The sequence below is a fragment of the Rattus norvegicus genome, chromosome 6 (assembly GCF_036323735.1).
Source record: "Rattus norvegicus strain BN/NHsdMcwi chromosome 6, GRCr8, whole genome shotgun sequence".
Classification (NCBI taxonomy): Eukaryota; Metazoa; Chordata; class Mammalia; order Rodentia; family Muridae; genus Rattus; species Rattus norvegicus.
The window spans coordinates 110,513,815-110,535,434 of record NC_086024.1 but is presented as its reverse complement, the minus strand read 5'-3'; the positions used below and the strand labels follow the sequence as shown (position 1 = coordinate 110,535,434).

At 50.7% G+C, this 21,620-nt stretch overlaps 1 protein-coding gene across 9 annotated transcripts; it reads left to right on the top strand.

Moving 5' to 3' along the window:
* Positions 1-4,479: 4,479 nt before the first annotated feature.
* Positions 4,480-21,113, top strand: Rps6kl1 (ribosomal protein S6 kinase-like 1). 9 transcript variants are annotated; one of them, XR_005505489.2, is made up of 11 exons: positions 4,480-4,612; positions 5,896-6,177; positions 8,009-8,133; positions 9,269-9,361; positions 15,845-15,892; positions 16,237-16,369; positions 17,053-17,643; positions 17,973-18,065; positions 18,210-18,292; positions 19,577-19,728; positions 19,861-19,962. XR_005505489.2 is itself a non-coding variant. In XM_063261750.1 (11 exons), exons 2-11 carry the CDS (start codon positions 5,913-5,915, stop codon positions 20,415-20,417), a joined length of 1,566 nt encoding a protein of 521 aa, XP_063117820.1. In that variant the 5' UTR covers positions 4,480-4,612; positions 5,896-5,912; the 3' UTR covers positions 20,418-21,106. The 9 variants fall into 9 exon arrangements, 8 of the variants coding, with proteins under 8 accessions (XP_063117820.1, XP_063117818.1, XP_038967975.1 ...); XM_063261750.1 differs by lacking the exon at positions 19,577-19,728 and adding an exon at positions 20,376-21,106 and having other exon boundaries at positions 17,976-18,065; positions 19,861-19,956; XM_063261748.1 differs by lacking the exon at positions 19,577-19,728 and adding an exon at positions 20,376-21,106 and having other exon boundaries at positions 19,861-19,956.
* The last annotated feature ends 507 nt before the right edge of the window (positions 21,114-21,620 follow it).

Genomic DNA, 21,620 nt, shown 5'->3' with positions numbered 1-21,620 from the left:
GCACACACACAGAGACACACACACACAGACACACAGACACAGATACACACACAGAGATATACACAGAGACACACACAGAGACACACACAGAGATACACAGAGATAGACACACACACAGACACACAGACACAGACACACACAGAGACACACACACACAGAGACACATGCACACAGACACACACACATGCACACACACAGACAGACACACATACACACAGAGACACATACACAGACACAGAGACACACACACAGACACACAGACACAGATATACACACAGAGATATACACAGAGACACACACAGAGATACACACAGAGATAGACACACACAGACACACAGACACAAACACACACAGAGACACACACACATACACACAGAGACACATACACAGACACAGAGACACATACACAGACACAGTCACACACACAGACACACACAGACACACTCAGACACACACATGCACACACACATGCACACACAGAGACACACACACATACACACAAAGATACACACAGAGACAGACACACACACAGACGCACAGACACAGAAACACACACAGATACGCACAGACACACAGAGACACACACAGACACACAGACACACACAGACACACAGACACAGAACACACACACACAAACACACACACAGACCCACACAGAGACACACACACTTAAAAAAATGAAAAAAAAAAGAGATAGAAACAAAATGAGTTGACAATGCTCTTACAGTAAATGGAGAACATCTTCATTTATGTTCCCATCAAACACAGTGCAGTGGGTGGGGAAGAAATGTTTGGATCTGGAGGGAAAAACCATCGTGATGTTCAAACAGACTAAAAAGGTGGCGTGTGAAAAGAGAGGAGGAGTTGGAATGGCTCCAACAGTGAGGGTCCTGAAGTGGGTGACCCTGATGGACACAGGATGGAGTTGGGACCCCATGTTGATAGGAAGAGTTTCAAAGGACCAAGGAGTCTTTGTTTTTTGTTATGACCACTCTTAAAAATTGGGATAGAGAGCTGGAGAGATGGCTCTGCCGGTAAGAGTGCTGGCTCCTCTTGCAGAGGCTTCCAGTGTAGCTCCCAGCACCCATATTGGGCAGTTCACAACTGCCTGTAACTCTAGCTCCAGAGGATCTGATGCCCTCTTCTGACCTCCATGGCACCTGCAGGCATGTTCACATACCCACATACAGACACACAATTAAAATAAGTCATTAAGGGCTGGAGAGATGGCTCAGCGGTTTAGAGCACTGGCTGCTCTTCCAGAGGTCCTGAGTTCAATTCCCAGCAACAACCATCTGTAATGAGATCTGATGCCCTCTCCTGCTGTGTCTGAAGACAGCTACAGTGTACTCACATACATATAATAAATAAAACATTTTTTAAAAATAATAAATAAATCATTAAAAAAGAAAAAAGGACCAAGACGACAAATTAAAAAGAAGGAAGGTAGAAAGAAAGAAAGGAAGGAAGGAAGAAAGAAAGAAAGAAAGAAAGAAAGGCAAGATAGCTCAGCAAAAGCAGATACAGACATTGGCCACCAAACCTAATGTCCTGAGTTTGATTCCGGAAATGCAAAAGTTAGGAGAGAGTATACTTCTGCAAGTTGCATTCTAACCTCCCACTGCATGCTGAGGCATCACACAAACATACATGCAAGCACACATCATGTCACTTTAAAAATATGTGTAATAGGGCTGGAGAAATGGCTCGGTGGTTAAGAGCACATATCGTTCTTGCAGAGGGCCTGAGTTCAGTTCCCAGCACCCACAGCAGGCAGCTCACAACAGTCTGGTATCATCCAGCTTCAGGAAGCTGACACCTCTCTCACCTCCTTGGACACATTCACAGACACACACACACACACAAACACAGAAATAAAGAATACGTTTTTTTTTAAAAAACTACTAAATAAATAATAAAAAACTTACACAATAAGATGAGACAAAATACATATACTCTTCTTTAAAATGTATAGAGAAGAAGAAGAAGAAGAAGAAGAAGAAGAAGAAGAAGAAGAAGAAGAAGAAGAAGAAGAAGAAGAAGAAGAAGAAGTAGTAGTAGTAGTGGAGGAGGAGGAGGAGGAGGAGGGGGAAGAGGAGGGGGGAGGGGGAGGAGGAGGAGGAGGAGGAAGAAAAACCAGCCAGGCAGCGATGTCACAGACTCTTAGTGTCCGGGCACTCAGGAGACAGAGACAGGCAGGGCTCTGTGAGTGTGAGTCATGTGTTAACATTGCATTTTTGTCTGTTGTGATCATTGCTTCTGACAGCATTTATGTACGGACTTTCATAGGAGTGAAACGCTGGATCATATGTAACTGTAAATTTAACTGTGCGAGCATCTGCTAACTCACTTTCTGCAGAGCCATATCAGCTCCGTCCTCAACAGCAGGGTAAGGTCCCAGTTTCTCCAGAGCATTGTCCAGCCTTGCTACAGTGATTTCTTTTACTACGGCCATCCAGCGGGCATCAATGGTATGCTGTTGTGGTTTTAATTTGCATTCCCATAAGGATCAATGATATTGAAAACCTTCTCATCTATTTACTGGTTCTTTTCTTATCTTCTTTGAAGAAATCGTTAAAATCCTTTGCTCAGTTTTGAACTTTTTTGTCTTTGACTTGTTAAGATGTATAGTGGTTTGAATAAAAATGGCCCCCGTAGAATAATATGTTTAAATGCTTAGTGACAAGTGTAACTCTTTGAAAGGATTAGAAGGATTAGGAGGTGTGGTCTCACTGGAGGAAGTGTGTTTTGAAATTTTGAAAGCCCATGCCAGGCTAGTCTCTCTCTCTCTCTCTCTCTCTCTCTCTCTCTCTCTCTCTCTCTCTCTCCTTGTGAGTCTGGATGTAACTCTCAGCTATTGCTCCAGTGTCTCCCTGTGTGCCACCATGCACCCCCCCATGATGATAATGGACTGAACCTCTGAAGCTGTAAGCCAGCCCCCAATTAAATGTTTTCTTTCAGAAGAGTTGCCATGGTCATGGCGCCTCTTCACAACAAGAGAACAGTGACTAGGACAAAAAGTAAGAATTACTTTTTGTATGTTCTGGATACCAGACCCTTATCAAATATATGATTTCCAACTATTCCCTCCCTTTCTGTGGGTTATGCCTTATTTTAGCTCTAGAGTGTCAGATTTGAGATGTTTTATTAAGACTGATGAGATGGCTTTATGGTTGGGAGCACCAGTAGCTTGTCCAAAGGATCATGGTTCAATTCCCTGCACCTGCACAGTAACTCAAGGCTGTCTGAAGTCCAATTTCAAGGAATCCAAACCTCACATAGACGTATTTGCAAGCAAAACACCAATGTACATAAAATAAAATAAATAACTCATTTTTAAACGTTGTTTTATTTTATGTCTTACTCAGGTGCTGTGAACAGACACCATGACCAAGGCAACTCTTATAAGAACAATATTTGGAGGGGTTGGGGATTTAGCTCAGCAGTAGAGCACTTGCCTAGCAAGCGCAAGGCCCTGGGTTCGGTCCCCAGCTCCGAAAAAAAGAAAAAAAAAAAAAAAGAACAATATTTGGGGCTGGCTTACAGGTTCAGAGGGTCAGTGCATTATCATCAAGGCAGGAACATGGCAGCATCCAGGCAGGCATGGTGTAGGAGGAGCTGAGAGTTCTACATCTTCATCCGATGGCTGCTAGAAGACTGACTTCCAGGTGGTTAGGATGAGGGTCTTAAAGCCCACGCCCACAGTGACACACCTACTCCAACAGGGCCACAACTCCCAATAGTGCCAGTCCCTGGGCCAAGCAAATACAAACCATCACATTCATTAATAAAGAGATGAATCTGGGGCTGGTGAGGTGGCTCGGGGCATGAAGTGCTGCCGTTTGAACCCAGTGACCCGAGTTTGATCGCCAGAGAAGGCAGCAGCTCTGGGTCAGAGGGGGTGTGGAGGAGGAAGAGGAGCCAGAGGAGACACGTGTGAAAAACATCAAAGAGACAAGGCCACAGCAAAGCGCAGTGTGGCTTCTGATAAATAAGGGGCTTGGGCCAATTGTGGCTTTCTTGGGAATGCCTTTCCGACTCCAGGTTAGGATTCGATGCTGCTCAACTCGATGCTGCTCAACTCCGAGCCACTCGCCCGACCTTAGAGCCCAGGAAGACTTAGGCAGATTGATCTGTGAAGCCATAGAGTCATACCCACACTAGGCATTGGGGCAGAGTACACATCCAACAGAGAAACATTGACTAACTGAAGTAGGGAATGAGGAAAGTCTCTTGGAAGTGCTGTGGTAAGTTTCATTGGCTTAGAGATCTGAGGCGGCCCCTCCCACAACCCTAGGTGACAATAGACCTCTTCTCTTCACCCTACACTCACTCACCCACGTCCATCCCCACCCACTCCCATTCCCAGCTCCGAGTTCCTGGGCTTGCAAACTCTAGGGCTTTAAGGGCTGTCAGAAGCCGAGGAAGGCGGTGATTGGAGGTTTATTCTAACGGGTTGAGGATGAGCTCATCCGTAGCCAATGGCCGGCAGGCACCCGGCTAGACGCCCCACCCCCACCCCCAGGCACCTGCGGAAGGGTGGGAGGCACAGACAGAGAGCCTTGCAGAGGTGAAGGGACAGCCTTGGCCTGGAGCTCTGGCACGCGGACAGGTAGAGTATTTGTTCCGCTCTTCAGCCATCCTCCCAGGGGAGGAGGAGCCTTCCCCTCCCTGCCTCAACCCGACGTCCTTGGACGTTCCCTGTAGTGATGCACCTTGAGTACGCGGGGGGGGGGGGTGTGTGCGGGGGGGGGGTGTGTGTGCGGGGGGGGGGGGTTGGAGGGGGCATGCACGCGCTGCTTGATTGACACTTGTAGTCTCCCGCATGCGGATCCAAGAGATGGACCTGAAACCCGCAGCCCTGCGCAGCAGGCGTTGATGCCCCAGCACAGGCCTCGAAGCTGTCTGTCCCGCTGGGCCTGGCAGAGCAGGAAAGCCGCCTTTCTCCATCTCCTGGCCTCATCTTGGCCAAGACTCTCAGCTCCTGGCTGCTTGGATTTGTGCATTTCCTCCCCACCTCTTCCTTTATCCTGTGTCTTTTGCCGAGCCGGAAAACATTCGGGGATAAAAGGCCATTTTCCAGGACACCCGAGACAGCAAAGGTGGCTGCTATGCTGCTGTGAGGGACAGAGGCCACGCTGCTGGCTGATTTCTATTTCTCTTTGCCCCTTCCCCTTTGCCAGCTGCCATTCTTATCCCATGAGCCTTTGGGGAGGAGTTACTGTCAGGTCCTTGGGAAGGCTTACTGGCCCCTGGACTTCTGGGATAGCCTCCATAGGGCTGGGTCACCCTGACCCTCTCACTGAACTCCACATGAACTGGCATCTAATCAGTCAGTCACCTCACCTCCCAAGGGGCTTTGATGAGCTCCGCATTCTCAGCTTGGTGCCTGGGTAGGGGGCGGGGGCGTTCCCCACTCACTGACTCAAGACCTCTCAGGGCCAAAGGTATCAAACTGTGTTTTGGCTGAGGACAGTTACTGTGGATCTGAATGAAACTTTACAAGGCAGGCAGGGAGGAGGGGGAGAAGTGAGACCAGAAGCTTCGAGCCAGTCAGTGTGTGTGACTTCCATACATTTACTACGCACTTGACACTGGGTTTGCTCTGTGGACACCCCTTAAAGGCAACTGTGGGTCACAGGTGTCCCCAGCTCTCCTTGCTCTGTACGTACAGTGTACAATATGATGGGAAGGTACTTGTGGAACTGAATTTGAATGGAAAAGAAAAGAAAGGCCCTCACTGTGTTTACTCTGTCATTGAGGTAGGACACGACTCAAAGACGGGACCTTTGGATATGAATATCAAGTCTCTCCAGTGTTTGGTGGAGAAAGCAGGAGTACAGGCAGGGGTGTGACTCCCAACACGTGCTTCCCTAATGCATTTGCTTCTTGCAGGTCGCAGCAGGGCCACTATGAGCCTAGTAGCCTGTGAGTGTCCACCAGGCCCAGGCCTGGAGCCAGAGCCTTGTTCACGGGCACGGTCCCAGGCCTGCATGTACCTGGAGCAGATTCGTCACTGGGTAGCTGCAGGGACGGCTGACATGACCAAGCGTGACTACCTGGTAGACGCGGCGACACAGATCCACCTGGCGCTGGAGCGAGACGTCAGCGAGGATTACGAGGCTGCCTTCAACTACTACCAGAATGGTGTGGACGTGCTGCTCCGCGGTGTGCATGGTGAGACGATGGGGATGTGCCCGCACAGAAGGTGGACAGGAGAGGGCCAATGAAGGATTCTTTGTCTCTGTCCATACTAGGGCACGGGGTTAACCCTGCCAGGCCTCCATGAAGGACAGTAATGAGGACTTGAGGACTTGAATTTATTAAGGCATTTCTACTGGCAGATCCCATTAGGTGTCTACTATATTAATTCATCGAGCCTCACATTAATAGTTACAAGTATCTAGGAATTATTAGTATGATCAGCGTCAGGGTTGGGGATTTAGCTCAGTGGTAGAGTGCTTGCCTAGCAAGCGCAAGGCCCTGGGTTCGGTCCTCAGCTCTGAAAAGAAAAAAGACAAAGTATGATCAGCATCATCATCATTTGAGATAGGTTTTTCACTGTTGCCCAGGCTAATCTTCCTATCTCAGCCTCCTGACTGCTCAGGCTACAAGTGTGTGTGGCTCTGGGTGAGAACAACTTTTCTCCTCCTCCTCTTCCTCCTCCTCCTCCTCCTCTTCCTCCTCCTCCTCCTCCTCTTCCTCCTCCTCCTCCTCTTCCTCCTCCTCTTCTTCCTCCTCTTCTTCCTCCTCCTCCCCCTCTTCCTCCTCTTCCTCCTCTTCCTCTTCTTCTTCTTGTAATGATTCATTTGTTTATCTATTTTATGTGCAATGGTGTTTTGCCTGAATATATGTCTGTGTAAGGGTGTCAGATACCGTGGAACTGAAGTTAAAGCTGGTTGTGAACTGCCATGGGGGGCTGGGACTCGAACCCAGGTCCTCTGGAAGAGCAGCCTGTACTCTTAGTATATGTGCTGCCGAAGCGAGCACGAGCAGCCTGTACTCTTAACAGATGAGCTGTCTCTCAATGCCAGCAGGAACTAATTTTCCAGGTGAAGAAATTGAGGCATGGGGCAGTTAGAGGACTTGCTCAAGGCTCCATAACTATCAAGGGGTACACCCGGAGGGTGGGACTGTTTCAGCTCCTGTGGCTTATGTACTTGGCCACTGCTCATGGCTGGCCATGGAGCTGGGCAGTGGCCTCTGGAGATTGCACTCCTGAGGGGGTGGGGCTGACTGACAGGTGGAGGGGTGGGGCTGACTGACAGCTGGAGGGGGCGGGGCTGGCTGACAGGTGGATATGCAATTATAACCCTGGGTGGGAAGAGCAAAGGGAGAATCAGAGGGACTAGCAAGGGACATCTTCTAGATGTGACTGCTGAAGGATGGTATGTGTGATGTCTACTGCCTAGCAGTGTTCCACAGAGAGGGCGGGAAGGAGGGAGGGAGGGAGGCCCAGGCTTGTAGGGGAGAGGGAAGGGCTGATAAGGGCAGAATGAGGCGTTTCCATGCTAACTCTGAGACACAAGGGCCTGTGGCAGGCTATGGTGACTAGCGTCACCAGACCCGTTTGTTGAGGACACCTGACATGCGCAGGCTTCATTTCTTGTCTTTCTAATCTGGTCTCCACCCTGGCCTTTTTCATACTGGGAGGCAGAGACAGGAAGCATTGGACTCTAGAAGCTTCTCTCTCCTCTTCTGAAGGAAAGGGACTTGAAAATCTCCACCTAGTTCCTTCTCAGGATGTGAGAACAGCCAGTGAGGTGGTGGGTACCATCTGAGGGCCATGGTGGTTCCCCCTTTGCTCCTGCATCTCTCTTCTCGGCCCCTGCTCTCAAACACGGAGCTGCGGGATGAACCAGCTAAAGCCATCTGGGAGTTAGGAGCCATCGGCTGTGACAGGCAGACGTAGTTAATGGAGTTGGCATCTCAGCCACCGGTAAAGCCCAGGAGAGAGGGTGGAGTACAGTCCTGGTGACTGCGGATGATGACTCCTGGCTCTCCACAGTTGACCCCAACAAGGAGAGGTGTGAAGCCGTAAAACTGAAAATTACCAAGTACCTACGGAGGGCAGAGGAGATCTTCAACTGCCACCTGCAGCGGACACTGGGCAGTGGAACCAGTCCCAACACGGTGAGGAAAACCGCCCTGGATCCCTGAGGAAGAGAAAGAGGACTTTGGAGAGAAACAACCACTTCCGCAGCTCTCATTCCCCTCCTGCCCCAGGGAAGAATGGGTAGCGGGGTGGGGGGGTGAGGGGTGGGAGGGGTGGGGGGGTGGGAGGGGTGGGGGGGTGGGGGGGTGGGAGGGGTGGGTATGAATCTGAGTGTGAGGCAGGGTTGCCCTCCCATCCCTCCTCCCTCCCCCACACCCTCATGCCTCGTTCAGCCTCACAGAACACCTGTGACTTAAACACCCACCCCATTGTGTGTGACTCTGTGTGCCTTTCTCACATGAGTACCCAGAGTCTCTAAATTCTGTTTCTGCTGAGTGCGTACACACACACACACACACACACACACACACACACACACACCTTTGAATCTAATGTTCCTCCTGTTGCTTTTTTTTTTTACTTTTTTTTTTCTTTTCTTTTTTTCAGAGCTGGGGACCGAACCCAGGGCCTTAAGCTTGCTAGGCAAGCGCTCTACCACTGAGCTAAATCCCCAACCCCCTTTACTTTTTTTTTAAAGGTTTATTCATTTATTATATATAAGTACACTGTAGCTGTCTTCAGACACACCAGAAGAGGGCATCAGATTCCATTACAGATGGTTGTGAGCCACCATGTGGTTGTGGTTGCTGGGAATTGAACTCAGGACCTCTGGAAGAGCAGTCAGTGCTCTTAACCGCTGAGCCATCTCTCCAGCCCCTCCTGTTGCTTTTCTGACCCAGTGGCCAACTGTACTCTCCGTGTCACGGTCCTCTGTGTCCTGTAGCTTGCCTCTCACAAAAGTAGGTTGTCTAAATTTTGAGGCCGAGATGCACATGTTCCCACTCCACAAATCCCGAAGGCCTCGGCATCTCATGGACAAGACTTTTGAAGAGGAGATTCTAAAGCCCCTGGAAGCAGTCCTAATATGGCTGGGTAGGGGCTGAGCGAGAGCCAGCTGGGGTGCTTTGAACCTGTGTGCCCCAAACTCTGAATCAAGAGCTCAGTCTGTCCTGCGAGGCAGGGTCTGCCTGGACCACAAGTCCTAGCCACTGTCCTGACACCCAGAAACCCTGCCCACAGCCACAGCTGAGGCCTTGTCTCTCTCCTCTGCAGGGTTTCAGCAGCTTGAGGCTGCGGCCCATCCGCACCCTGAGCTCTGCTCTGGAGCAGCTGAAGGGATGCAGGGTTGTTGGGATCATCAAGAAGGTGAGCAGGCCCTGGGCTGTGGGAAGGGAAGCAGATGTGGGCAGTCAGGGGCGGCAGATGAGGGAGTGGTAGGACAGGATGGAGGGCATCTACTGTGCTGCCCGCATCGGAGGGGAGAGCAGCCGGGTCCAGTGGCTCCTCTTCTCTCCCAAAATACCTGTCAGGTTCTAGAGAGGAAGTGGAGAATGAGAAGAGGCAGGCAGTCAGGCAGAAAGCTCCCAGAGATGGTGGGAGGATCCCACCCTATGCCCAGGGATCCGCCCATTTCCCACAGCCCTCCTCCTGCCTGCCAGGCTGCAGCCCCAGCTCTCCCCAGCCCCCACCCCGTCACACACACACAGAGCTGAGCACTTCCTGTACTGAAAGGTCCCTCTCTCCAGCCTGACCAGTGGACATATGCATTTCTTTGAGATGGCTTGGATCGTCCAGGGCCTTGGCAGCTCCACCCTTTCTCTTCTGGTAGTCCTGTCTTCATCCTGTGACCATCTCGCACCTTTTCCCTTTCCCCTTTCCCTTAATCCAGAGTGGACAAGAAGACAGGAGATGATGTCCCAACCCCTATTAAAGTGGAGAAATCTGAGGGACAAAGAGGCCATGTAAGAGTTGAGCCTCGGGGCTGGGGATTTAGCTCAGTGGTAGAGCGCTTACCTAGGAAGCGCAAGGCCCTGGGTTCGGTCCCCAGCTCCGAAAAAAAGAACAAAAAAAAAAAAAAAAAAAAAAAAGAGTTGAGCCTCTATCAGTTTGCCCTCTGCCTCTAGCCCAGGGCTTCCTACACAGTTCTAAGAATCATCTGGTGAGTTTCTCAAACATAGATATCAGGACCCCATTGCCAAACCTGTGGAGTTAGAATTTCTAGGGCTGAAACCAAGAGTGTGTAGTTTAAAGCATTGGGCAATTTTGGTGGGTCTGGGAGCCCATAGAGAAAAGAGAGAGCAGTGTGTGCCTCTCTGTCATATAGTAGGGCAGCATGCCACCTGGGAAGCATGCTCTGGGTTTGGCCAGTGAACCCTGGACAAGTCCCCTCACAGCTCTGAGAATTGGTTTCCTCCCCCCCAAAGTGGTGATCTGAGAAGGAAATGAAACAACTTTTGGGAAAGGCCTGGCACACACTAAGACACTTAATGCATGGTTGATGGCTCTGAGTGCAAGCTACAGGAGCAGGGAGGGCTAAGTTCCCATCTCTAGGCCTTGCTCCAGCTGCTTCTCCTGGGTCCCTGGAACAGGCCCCAGGCTCAGGGAAGGTCCGGGCAGTTTCCCATCTGCTGCAGTCTCCCCTCCCACTGAACTGCACAGTGGCCAAGGGCTGACCTTGGCTAAGCACAGCTGCTCTCACAGACAGACCGACTGACACCATATCTCTGAGTGAAACGCCAGGTTTGAAGAGAGGCACTCTGACCTAAATACATTTGGGAAACACTCAATGAAAGTTACACCCCTGGTACTTTAACTTTAGACATTCCCAGAGCTGGGTATATAGGAGGAACCGCCAAGTGGAAATCTGTGAGAGAACGCACTGATTTGTTCAACCCTTGGACATACCCATGTGCAGAGCAATTAAACCTCAGGGCCCTGAGGCCTATGCAGAGGGGAAAGACACATTAAGATCTTTAGGTTGACTCTTTCCCTTGTTATGCTCTCTCAGATACTCAAGGGGTGAGTGCCAGCTCCCTCCCGGGGTCTTTCTTCCTCCTCTAGGTTATGTCCCAGCCAGGGACAGAAATTTCCCCAAATTAGGAAACGTGTTAGGCCATCAGTCCCATTCCACAGCTCTGCCCAGGCAGATCCAGGCTGCAAAGCCATGCTAGTGTCTGTTAGTGGCCACCCTCAGGCCCAGGAAGGAAGCCAAGGGCTTGCTCAGGACAGTCCTGGGCCCTTGAAAGGTTCTGACTGTGGGGCTGACAGGGCTGCAGAAGTGCTGGCAGGGACGGAGGTGGCAGGGAGGAGTGAAGTGGGCATGTGAGGGCTAGGTAGCAGCCGGGACACCTGGGGGCTTTGTCAGCGATTGTCCCCACCCTTCTCTGGACCTCCTCAGAGAGTCGTACTCTGAATTGGGCATGAGGAAGAAAGGACTTCCAAGTTGCTTCTTGTTTTATTTGGCTCAAATACAGGTTTTGGGCTTGTCGTTGTTACCAGCATTTTCAAATGTGTGGATTTTATATGAAAGTCAAGCATCTCCTGGGGGGTGGGGAATCAGCTCTTGAGATGTGGGGCTCACATTCCCATGTAACTCTAGGGGGCCAAGAAGAAGCTGCCCACTTCAAATGGAGCACTGACCTTGCCCACTCTCTGTTCCAACTTTGCTTAAGAGTAGCTTCCCCTCTAAGCCTTTAAGAACCTGTTTGACCTGGGGAGGGCATGGTAGATACCTTTAATCCCAGCACTCTAGAGGCAAAAGCAGGCAGATCTCTGTGAGTTGGAGCCAGCCTGGTCTACATAACAATTCTAGGTCAGTCTAGAGAGACCCTGTCTTTTTTTTCTTTTTTTTCTTTTTTTCCTTTTTCTTTTTTTCAGAGCTGGGGACCGAACCCAGGGCCTTGCGCTTCCCAGGCAAGCGCTCTACCACTGAGCTAAATCCCCAACCCCGAGAGACCCTGTCTTAAAAACAACCAAACAAACAAACAAAAATCAAGAACACCTTTGAAACTTTGAGGTTTGCCTGCTTCAAGAGAGGTTCCACCCAGGATTCAGCCTTATCAGGGGCTGGAGAGATGGCTCAGCGGTTAAGAGCACTGACTGCTCTTTCAGAGGTTCTGAGTTCAGTTCCCAGCAACCACATGGTGGCTCACAGCCATCTGTAATGGGGTCCGATGCCCTCTTCTGGTGTGTTTGAAGACAGCTACAGTGTACTTATGTAAAATAAGTAAGTAAATAAAATGTTAAAAAGAAAAAAAAAAAAAACAGGCCGTATCATACCTTTCACCAACGGTGTATCTCAGTGCTCCAAGAACGTCCCATGGACGCACACAGGATGCCAGGTGTCCCACTGTTACTCTCCACCAGAACGCCTTAGGGTCTTTCACTGAGCTGGCTGATGGCCAGCAAGCCCCAGTGAGTCTCCTATCCCTGCTCAATGGTGATGCTTTCTTCATGGTGAGGAAGATTTGAACCCAGGTCTTAAATTTCCATAGTGAGCACTCTTGCCCACTTAGCCATTCTTCTAGCCCCTTAGGGGTGTGTGTGTGTGTGTGTGTGTGTGTGTGTGTGTGTGTGCACATGTGCACACATGCACACACTCAAAAGTCGCCACAATCACCTTCCATCTTCCCAATTATAAGGCTAACCTCCCATTTGTGGATTAATTATAATCTAGTGCTCTGTGTCTCGCTTGCATGGACTCCACCGCCACTGGGGTCGATGGCTTGCCCGTGGTACCGTGCGGGACGACCTCTTTCATCCCACAGAAAGCTGTGCTTGACAGTGCTGTAGTTTAATACTTGCCCCACTTTTCAGACCTCAAACTTGCCATGTAGCCAACGATGACCTTGAACTCCTGATTTTCCTGCCTTCATATCCTGAGTACTGGGGTGTATATCAGCATTCGCAGTTTACGTGAGGCTGAGGAGGAAACCCAGGGTTTCATGTGTGCTGTGCAAGCACTGTACCGACTAAGCTACATTTCCAGCTCCTTAATAATTACCTCAAAGAGAAGGCAACTAAGATCCAAGGAAGTCAGGTGTTGGCCATTGTCCTGTCCTCCAGGCCACTTATCAGAGGGAGAGGGTGTGTTTGCTTGCTTGGTTGTATCAGTTGTTCTGCTAGAAATAGACTGAGAGAGTGGTGAGTTTAAAACAAAAAAAGGAAGAAAAATAAAGAAGGAAAAGAAATCAATTCACCGCCCCACCTAACTTCAAAGTCATCGTTGTCAATGTTTAGGTCTAATTCCTTCCAAAAGAAAATAGGTTTTAATATGTTTTGAATATACAGGTTTTTGATGAATGGGTCCTCTTTTAGTTTCTGGTTCCCATCCTTGAGTGAGTTTCTGACTGTAAATCAGAGGACTTGGCCAAGGAGGTGGTGGCGGGGAATACCACTTGGGGAAGGATGGTGGGGAACTAGCTGGCGGGGGGCAATACTTGTGGGAATCTTTTCCTAAATGACCCCAGTGTTTTCTGCCTCTGTCTTTAAACATTGCACAAGTTTGGTCAGGGAGCCAAGGCCAGCCTGAGTTAGGTCTCTAGACATTAGAGGGAGACCCCTTGTGGTCAGAGGGGATCCTGCTGCCCTGGTGTAGGAAGGAGGTGTGGGGTGAGCCTAGCCCCCTACTTTCATTTTCATGGAGAAAATAAGTCCCAGCCCAGCAGGCACTTGCTCACCCCACTCTCGAGTCAGTCTGTCAGTATTCAAATTCTGATGCTACCACTTTTCAGCCGTAGGCTTGAAAGTGAGTAGTTACACTTCTCAGAACCTCAATGTCACCGACAAAGCTGGTGGGGAGAACGCAATGACACGAGCCACCTGAAGCCCTTAGCACACAGTGAACGATGCCTGTTTCTTCTACAATGACATTGGTAATTGCCAAGGCTGAGGAAGATTTACACTTGATCCTCTGCTTTTACAATGATGGTATAAAGTACGAACTGCCTGCGCGATCCCCATTTTTAGGCTGCATAGGGAAATGACTCCGTTGGCAAAGTACTTCCCATGCAAACTTGAGGATCTGAGTTTGAGTCCCAGCAACTACATAAAAAGCAAGACAAAGTGGGGTACATGCCTGTAACCCCAATACCGAGGCAGTAAACAGGCAGATCTCTGGAGCTTGCTGGCCAGTAAACCTAGCTGAGAAGGTGAGCTCCAAGCTCAGTGAGAGACTCTGCCTCAAAAAGTATGATGGAGAATGGCTAAGGAAGAAGATATCCAGCATCATCAAGCCTGGCCTCTACACACACACACACAGACACACACACAGTGTACGCACACACATACACAGTGTACACACACACACATACACACATAGTGTACACACATACACATACATACATACATACACACTGTGTACACACACTGCACACACATACACATTGTATACACATAGTACATACACACATATACACATACATACATACACACACTGTGTACACACACTGCACATACACACTGTACACACATACTGCATACACACATACACACATACACACATACACACATACATACATACATACATACATACACACACATACACACACTGTACACACACTGCATACACATAGTACATACATACACATACACACACTGCACACACACACACTGCATACACACATAGTACATACACACACACACACACGTCAAGTGCACACAACCCAGAAACAAGCACAGGGTTCAGAGAAGGTGTGTGACCTGGCAGACATGTGATATTGTCATGGCTTTCATTAGGGACTTTCCTATTTATGGCCTAACAAACCAGCGACATAGCAAAGGTGGGCATTTATGATTCCTCTTTGATAGCTAAGAACGCCAGTTTCCTTGCCCAAGCTCTAAAACTGGGGCACTGAGCTAGGGGATATAAATCAGTGACAGAGCTGTATCCTAGAATGTATGAGGCCCAGCGCCATTTTACAAACTCTTCCCCTACTCCATCCCTAGGCTACTGTTTTCACCACTGTCAAGTAGTGTGGACCCAGATCCCCACTTACCAAAGCCACCCCAAGAAGGAGAGGGCTACTATCAAAGGACACTTCCCAGGTGGTTGCTGTGTACACACAACCACTCTCACTTTATTTAAAAAGAAGTGTAGCAAAGGAGAGATATCCCTGAAGCACGCCGAGCCTACTGCAGCCAGCCTTGCCGATCTGGAACTACATTCTCAGAAGCCTCAGGCTCTTCACGTGTTTGGGGGTTTGGTTTTGTTTTGTTCTGTTTTGAGAAAAGGGCTCGCCATGTAGCCTTGACTGTGCTTGAACTCACAGAGATCTGCCTGCCTCTGCCTCTCTCTCCATCGCTGCTGGGGTTAAAGGCGTGTGCCACCTCGCCTCGCCTAGCGTCATTTGCAAGCGAAGCTCAGAACTGACTAGCTCCGAGATGCTTCAGCCGTGATGCCACCTTCAGTCCCTGCTGGGACGATGGCGTCTGGCCAAAGCCTACAGTGTTGATCTTGAAGTGTTGATCTTGGCTGTCCTCAGGCCACACAGGGCCTGGCTAGTGTAGGTAGCGGGGAGAGATGTTCTCATGAGGTTATGGCAAACCCACAGAGGGTACTCGTGACCTCTTGCTGTCAGAAGCAAAGCGTCGATCCCATCCTTGCGTTATGCAGGACTGTGGGGATTCCAAGCTGGACAGGATGGTTTCTGCCCTTGTGGAGCTCACAACCAGGGGGGACAGGAGGCTAGATGGTGTGAGAAAGCTCCCCTGAGGGTAGGAGTCCCAGCTGCTGGAGAAAAAAGCACCAGAGCTTGGATGTTTGGGTCTAGTGAGGGTGAGGATTAGGACAGGATGGACGTTAGCCGGAACTAACACGTACCTTGACCAGTGCCTCCTGGACTTTGGCAGGTGCAGGTGGTCCAGGACCCAGCAACCGGAGGAACCTTTGTCGTGAAGGCAGGTGCTGCCCAGCTGCTGCCATGTTGCATTCCTCTTGGAACTTTCTCAGAGCTCTTGACACCCCTGCTTATCCCTCCCCTCCAACATGCATATGGTATCCATGCCACACTCCAGAGCCCAAATCTGCCTGTTCCTCTGAGCATTGCCCAGGGCTCCAAGACTGACATACACGCACAGTCTCACCCTCCGACATGGATTCCATGGGATTCCTGGGGTGCAGGCTGGGCCAGGAACTGGTGGGAGCAGATGCTACTCGGCCGGTCTCCCACTTCATATCCTAGTGTCCTGAAGCCAAAGCCTGGGCAATGTCAGCTCATTTACATACCCTGTCCCCTCCCCAGAGCCTTCCCAGGTGTCACATGGTGAGCCGGGAGCGGCTGACCATCATCCCACACGGCGTCCCCTTCATGACAAAATTGTTGCGATACTTCGTGAGCGAGGACTCCATCTTCCTGCACCTGGAGCACGTGCAAGGTGAGGGGACCTGTGAGGGCCATCAATTCCTCTGAGCCTTGAGGTATTACTGTTCTCCCCAACTCTGAGCTCTGAGGAGGAATATAGCTGTTCTACACATGTGGCACAGACAGGGAGCACAAAGTTTCTGAAGGCTGAGGGCGGGACCAGGCTGCCGTGGAGCTCTGTATGGCACTAAGGGAGCAGGGACATCCTGGGCACAATGTCCCCATCCTAGGCAGGTGAATGGGGACATTTATTCAGTTGTCTTCTTTGTCACCATTTCTTCTGGTCTTGGCTTTCCTGGTAGTGCCCATCCCTGAATGGCCACATGGCAAGGCTGGTGACTATAACTGTCAAGGCAGGAACCAAGCCTCGCAGTAGATGTTTAGTGATTCTAAAATGCGAGGCACATCCTTGGGTCATGATATGGTCACTATAAATCCATGTGTGGCCTCTACCTTTTGTGATGCCACTCTCCCTAATGAAAGAGGAAGCGCAACATGTTGACCACTGGAGCTCCACCATCCAAGCTCACCTACAATGGGGTATGAAGGCTGTGAAGTTGAGCTCCCCGGGCGTGGGTCAGAGCAGGGTGATCCAATCACTGCAGAGGCAGACGGGGGTTTGATGAAATGGAGGGAAGGTAGGGTTTGGCCTGGGCTCGTCTTCTTTCTTACACTCTCACTCCTTCTTTGGCCCAGGAGGCACCCTTTGGTCACATCTACTCTCCCAGGACCACTTTCAACACTCGGGGCTCAAGTCTGGCTCTGCCCAGGAGAAGTGCAAAGTCCAACTCAGCACTGGCCACAACCTTACGACCCCAGCAAAGCTCCCACCAGGCCACACCTTGAGGCAGGACAGAACCCCAGTGGAGCCTCCGTGGACTTCCCAGAGCCTTCCCCCAGCCCTCCAGCTTCAGAAAGAGGCTGACGGTGAACCTGCACCCAGGACCAGTATTGTCTACTCTTCAGACCTCACAGAGGCCCCGTGTGGCCACTTGCACAGTCAAGTCAGGCGAGCTGGCCAGAGTTCGAACCCAGCACCCAGTCAAAGGCTCCACTGGGTACGAGAAGGGGCTGACCGGGTGCTAGGGGCCTATGGCCGAGGCAGGGCTCAGAACCCCCCATCAGCAAACAGGGCCAGCCTGGGGAGCGGAAGAGCTGCCTGGAGCCTGTGGGAGGGACAGGTGAAGCAGTGGGCGGCTGAGATGCTGCTGGCACTGGAGGCACTGCATGAGCAGGGGGTGCTGTGCAGGGACCTCAACCCACAGAACCTGCTCCTGGACCAGGCAGGTAAGATGCCCAGCCTCTCTACTCCAACCCCGCTCCTCACGTGGGAGCCCAGAATCAACAGCACCTCCAAGATTATAAACTACATACTGTTCCTCCCTCCTCCCCTCCCTTTATCTGTTCCTTTAGAGAAAATATGAACAGGGCTGGGGGGCAGTTTTAGGAACACCCCTGGACCTTGGGCAGCAAGGGGGCACACTCCTAGGGAGACTCCATCTGGGGTGACCTTTGGCCCCAGACATGATTGTGTTGGGACTGCCTGGAGATTCCAGCTGCTCAGTGATGCTTCTTTCAACCTTTGTCCCACCAATCCTCGCTGCACACTGGACAAGAAGGTCACATCCAACTCACGTATTTTGGCCAGTGGTCAGAAGTGGAGCCCCAGTGCAGCCAGGAAGCTGTGGACTGTCTGTACAGCGCTCCAGGCAAGAAGGAAGTCGGGGGAGGTTTCTAGATCCTGGCTGCCTTTGCATGGGTTAAAGACAGGAGATGGGCAGTGGGTGCTTGAATGCAAACAGGAAGGGCCCTTTAATGTGAGGTGAGGGATGCATGTGTTCTTGTTCTCACAGAGGTTGGGGGCATTTCTGAGCTGACCGAAGCCTGTGACTGGTGGAGCTACGGGTCACTTCTGTATGAATTGCTCACAGGAATGGTGAGTAGCTGCGCAGGGAGGGTCTAGAGCCCTGGTGGAGTCCATTTAGGCTGAGCAGGGGCTTAGCCAGCTGGCTAGGGTCAAAACAGAGGCTACCTGGTTCTCCCTGCCTGAGCGTTGGGCTGAATGTCCTTCCACCCATCAGACCACCGGCAATAGAACTCCTACTGCATGAGGGCCTGTGGCTAAGGAGACTCGTTGGCTTCTGTGAGTTATGTGAGTTGGCATAACCAGAGGATTATGGAAGAGCATGTCTGGCCTGAGGCTTGGAAAAGCAGCAACCTTTCCCTGGAGGCCTCTGGATTATAACTTAAATCTCCCTTTCCTACTATCTGGTCCCCCTTACCCTTCAAGGCTATATAATGCCTAGACCTCAATTTGAGATGGGAGAAGGCTCTTTCTACAAGTCAGCCGTTGCCGTATCAGCGGGGTCAGCCAAGCCCACTTGCAAGCTGCGGGGGTGGGGGGTGGCTCAGTTGGTAAAGTGCCTGCTGCTCAAGCATGAAAACTCGAGTGTGATCCCCAGCACCCATGTGAAAGTCAAGTGTGATGACGCACATCCCCAACACTAACACAGGTCTCGAGTGAGACAGCAGATTCCCAGAGATAGCTGGTCAGCCAACTGGGCTCAGTGAGACCCCGAATAAAATAAGAGAGAAATAGGGGAAAAACACCCCACTTCAACTTCCTGCCTCCATATTCTCTCTCTCTCTCACACACACACACATGCATGTACACACACATGCACACACATACATACACACACATTTACACATACACGTACACATACACACATGTGCACACATATATACACATATATACACACACACATACATACACACACGTACATGTACACATGCACATATACACACATGCACACATATACATACACACATATACATACACACATATGCACACACATACACATATACATATACACATACACACATGCGTACACATACATACACACATACACATACATACACACATATTTACACACATACATACACACACACACACACACCACCCACATGACCAGGCTTTACACTCTGTACTCCGCTCAGATGAGCTCAGAACGACATGTGGGGCCAGGCAGGTTGGGAAGCAAGAGAGGGAACCAACTACATCTGAACAGGAAAATGGCTGACATGGGACCAGAAGACCACAGTGTGAGTGACCAAAGGCCAGACCTGACATGCCTTTGGTCATAACTCAGGGTTTCTGAGAACCCATTATAAAAATGACGACCTAAGCCCACATGGCTCTCCTGCCCTCTTCCTGCAGCTCATCCTAATCTCAACATACTTCTGCTTGTCATCACATTCCTGCCTTGGCCTCAATGGCCGCCTGGCAGGCCTGCCATTGCCTATGTAGTTATGGAGACGTGAGGAAAGTTTAATGCCGTTCCCAACAGTCAGTAGTAGATTCTAGCCAAGGTAACTACCAAGATCTTCCTCTTGGACTGTGTTGTGTGTGTCTGTGCGTGTGTGCGTGTGTGCAAGTCTTGACTGCCACTAGGGTGTAAGCATCCCTAAAGTGGCCTTTCCTTGTGTCCCCCACCTCTCCAGGCGCTGTCCCAGAGCCACCCCTCAGGATTCCAAGCCCACACCCAACTTCAGCTGCCTGAGTGGCTCAGTCGCCCAGCAGCCTCTCTGCTGACTGAGGTGAGGGATGAAAGGAACCACCTGTACGTGATAATTCAAGTGCTGCTGGGAAGCAAAAATGCCCACGAATGCCCGTGTCTGCTACCGCCAAAATCATGGCGGAGGGGCTGACTGACCGGGTTAACAAGGAAAGAGCACCCTCGGGATCCCGTTTTTTTTTTTTTTTTTTTTTTTTTTTCTTTTTTTCGGAGCTGGGGACCGAACCCAGGGCCTTGCGTTTGCTAGGCAAGCGCTCTACCGCTGAGCTAAATCCCCAGCCCCGGGATCCCGTTGATAGCCCCGGGAGAAACTCCAGGATGGGGAAGGGTTGCAGCCTGCTGACGGAATCTCTCCCCACAGCTGCTGCAGTTCGATCCCCAGCGGCGCTTAGGTGCCGGAGGTGGTGGCACCAGCAAACTCAAGTCCCACCCCTTTTTCAGTTCTATCCAGTGGAGCAGGCTAACGGGGTAAGAGGTTGGTAAGTGGACAAAGCAGCCGGCCCAGTTCTCTTGTCTACCAGCTGGGCCAGCCCCTCTCATCAGTGGACTTCAGGGGAAGATCGTGGAGCAGCAGCCACTTTTTCTGCTTATGACCTGCTTGGGCCTCAGACTGAGCACTGCTACAGGCCTGGAGAAGCTGCTGGAAGGGCAGTGAGGTGCACCCTGCTGAACAACCTACACTCATCAGTCAACAGATACCTGTTGAACGCACAGCTTGTACCATGAGCCGGGACCGTCGTGTTTAAAGGGCGCCCTCTGTTGCTCTAGTTCCGAACCGCTCAACACTTGCAGAGCCAACTGAGGAATCTGGGGACACTGCCATTTGTCTAACACGCAGGGCAAATCTGGAGACATCTCAGGACACTGGACCTCTGGTTCAGTAGCCCCAAACCAGGACTGTCCTGGGTCCACTTTAGTCATGCAACTACTGGGCTGCTACAACCAGAGGCTGTTCCTATAGGCGTCTGGGTGCTAGGGAGGTGCTTAGTCTGTAGGGTGAAGTGGGGAGGGGGGCATAGTATGATCCACTCCCCAGTCCTGACCTTAACTTCTGATTTCTGACTTTGGAGAATAGAATTAAGGGGAGGAAGCCAGTGGGGTTAAGAGAGGGATTAGAATGCAGTTGTACCACTTAGACAGTTTGGAAACAGAATAAAGTGCTTTATTCTCTGGCTGGCTCTCCTATGTCAGAAGAGCTTGCTCCACAGGACCAGCAGTTGGTTCTCAGGCGTTTGTTTTTTCCCACTGTGCATTTTGGTATGAGCATCTGTTTGCTTCACTGCCTGCTGACTTAGAATGAGATACCACAGAGCACAGGGACCAGTTTTACCCAGTGCCTTCAGACAGGCATTTCTGGTCTCTGAAGGAAGAGGTTATCTCCAAAGACAGCCTGGGTTTGAGGGCTTGCCCAGTCACTGGGGCGTGCGCGTGCAGCAAAACTTCCCTTGACCAATCCCTAGATTGTGCGTGCGTGCATGCGTGCGTGCATGCGTGCCCACGAGTGCGCTGGCCCTCGAAGTGCCTAGGGTTTGTCTACCCTCTAATAAAGCCTAATCCTTCTGTGGCATCTTTGCATCAATACAGTGCCTACAAGGAAGCAGCCTGAGAACAGCCTCAGAAAAAAGGGAGGAAGGAGACAGACACCTCAACTGGTCATGGTGCCTGAGGAGCACATAATCTGCAGTC

What these genes read in the sequence shown, in the direction of transcription:
- Rps6kl1 (NM_001371378.1), top strand. Translation starts at nt 5,913, where the DNA reads ATGAGCCTAGTAGCCTGTGAGTGTCCACCAGGCCCAGGCCTGGAGCCA. An exon ending in CCTGCTCCTGGACCAGGCAG is followed by an intron (nt 17,644 to 17,972) that starts GTAAGATGCCCA and finishes ACACTGGACAAG; the next exon opens with AAGGTCACATCCAACTCACG. An exon ending in ATGAATTGCTCACAGGAATG is followed by an intron (nt 18,293 to 19,860) that starts GTGAGTAGCTGC and finishes CCACCTCTCCAG; the next exon opens with GCGCTGTCCCAGAGCCACCC.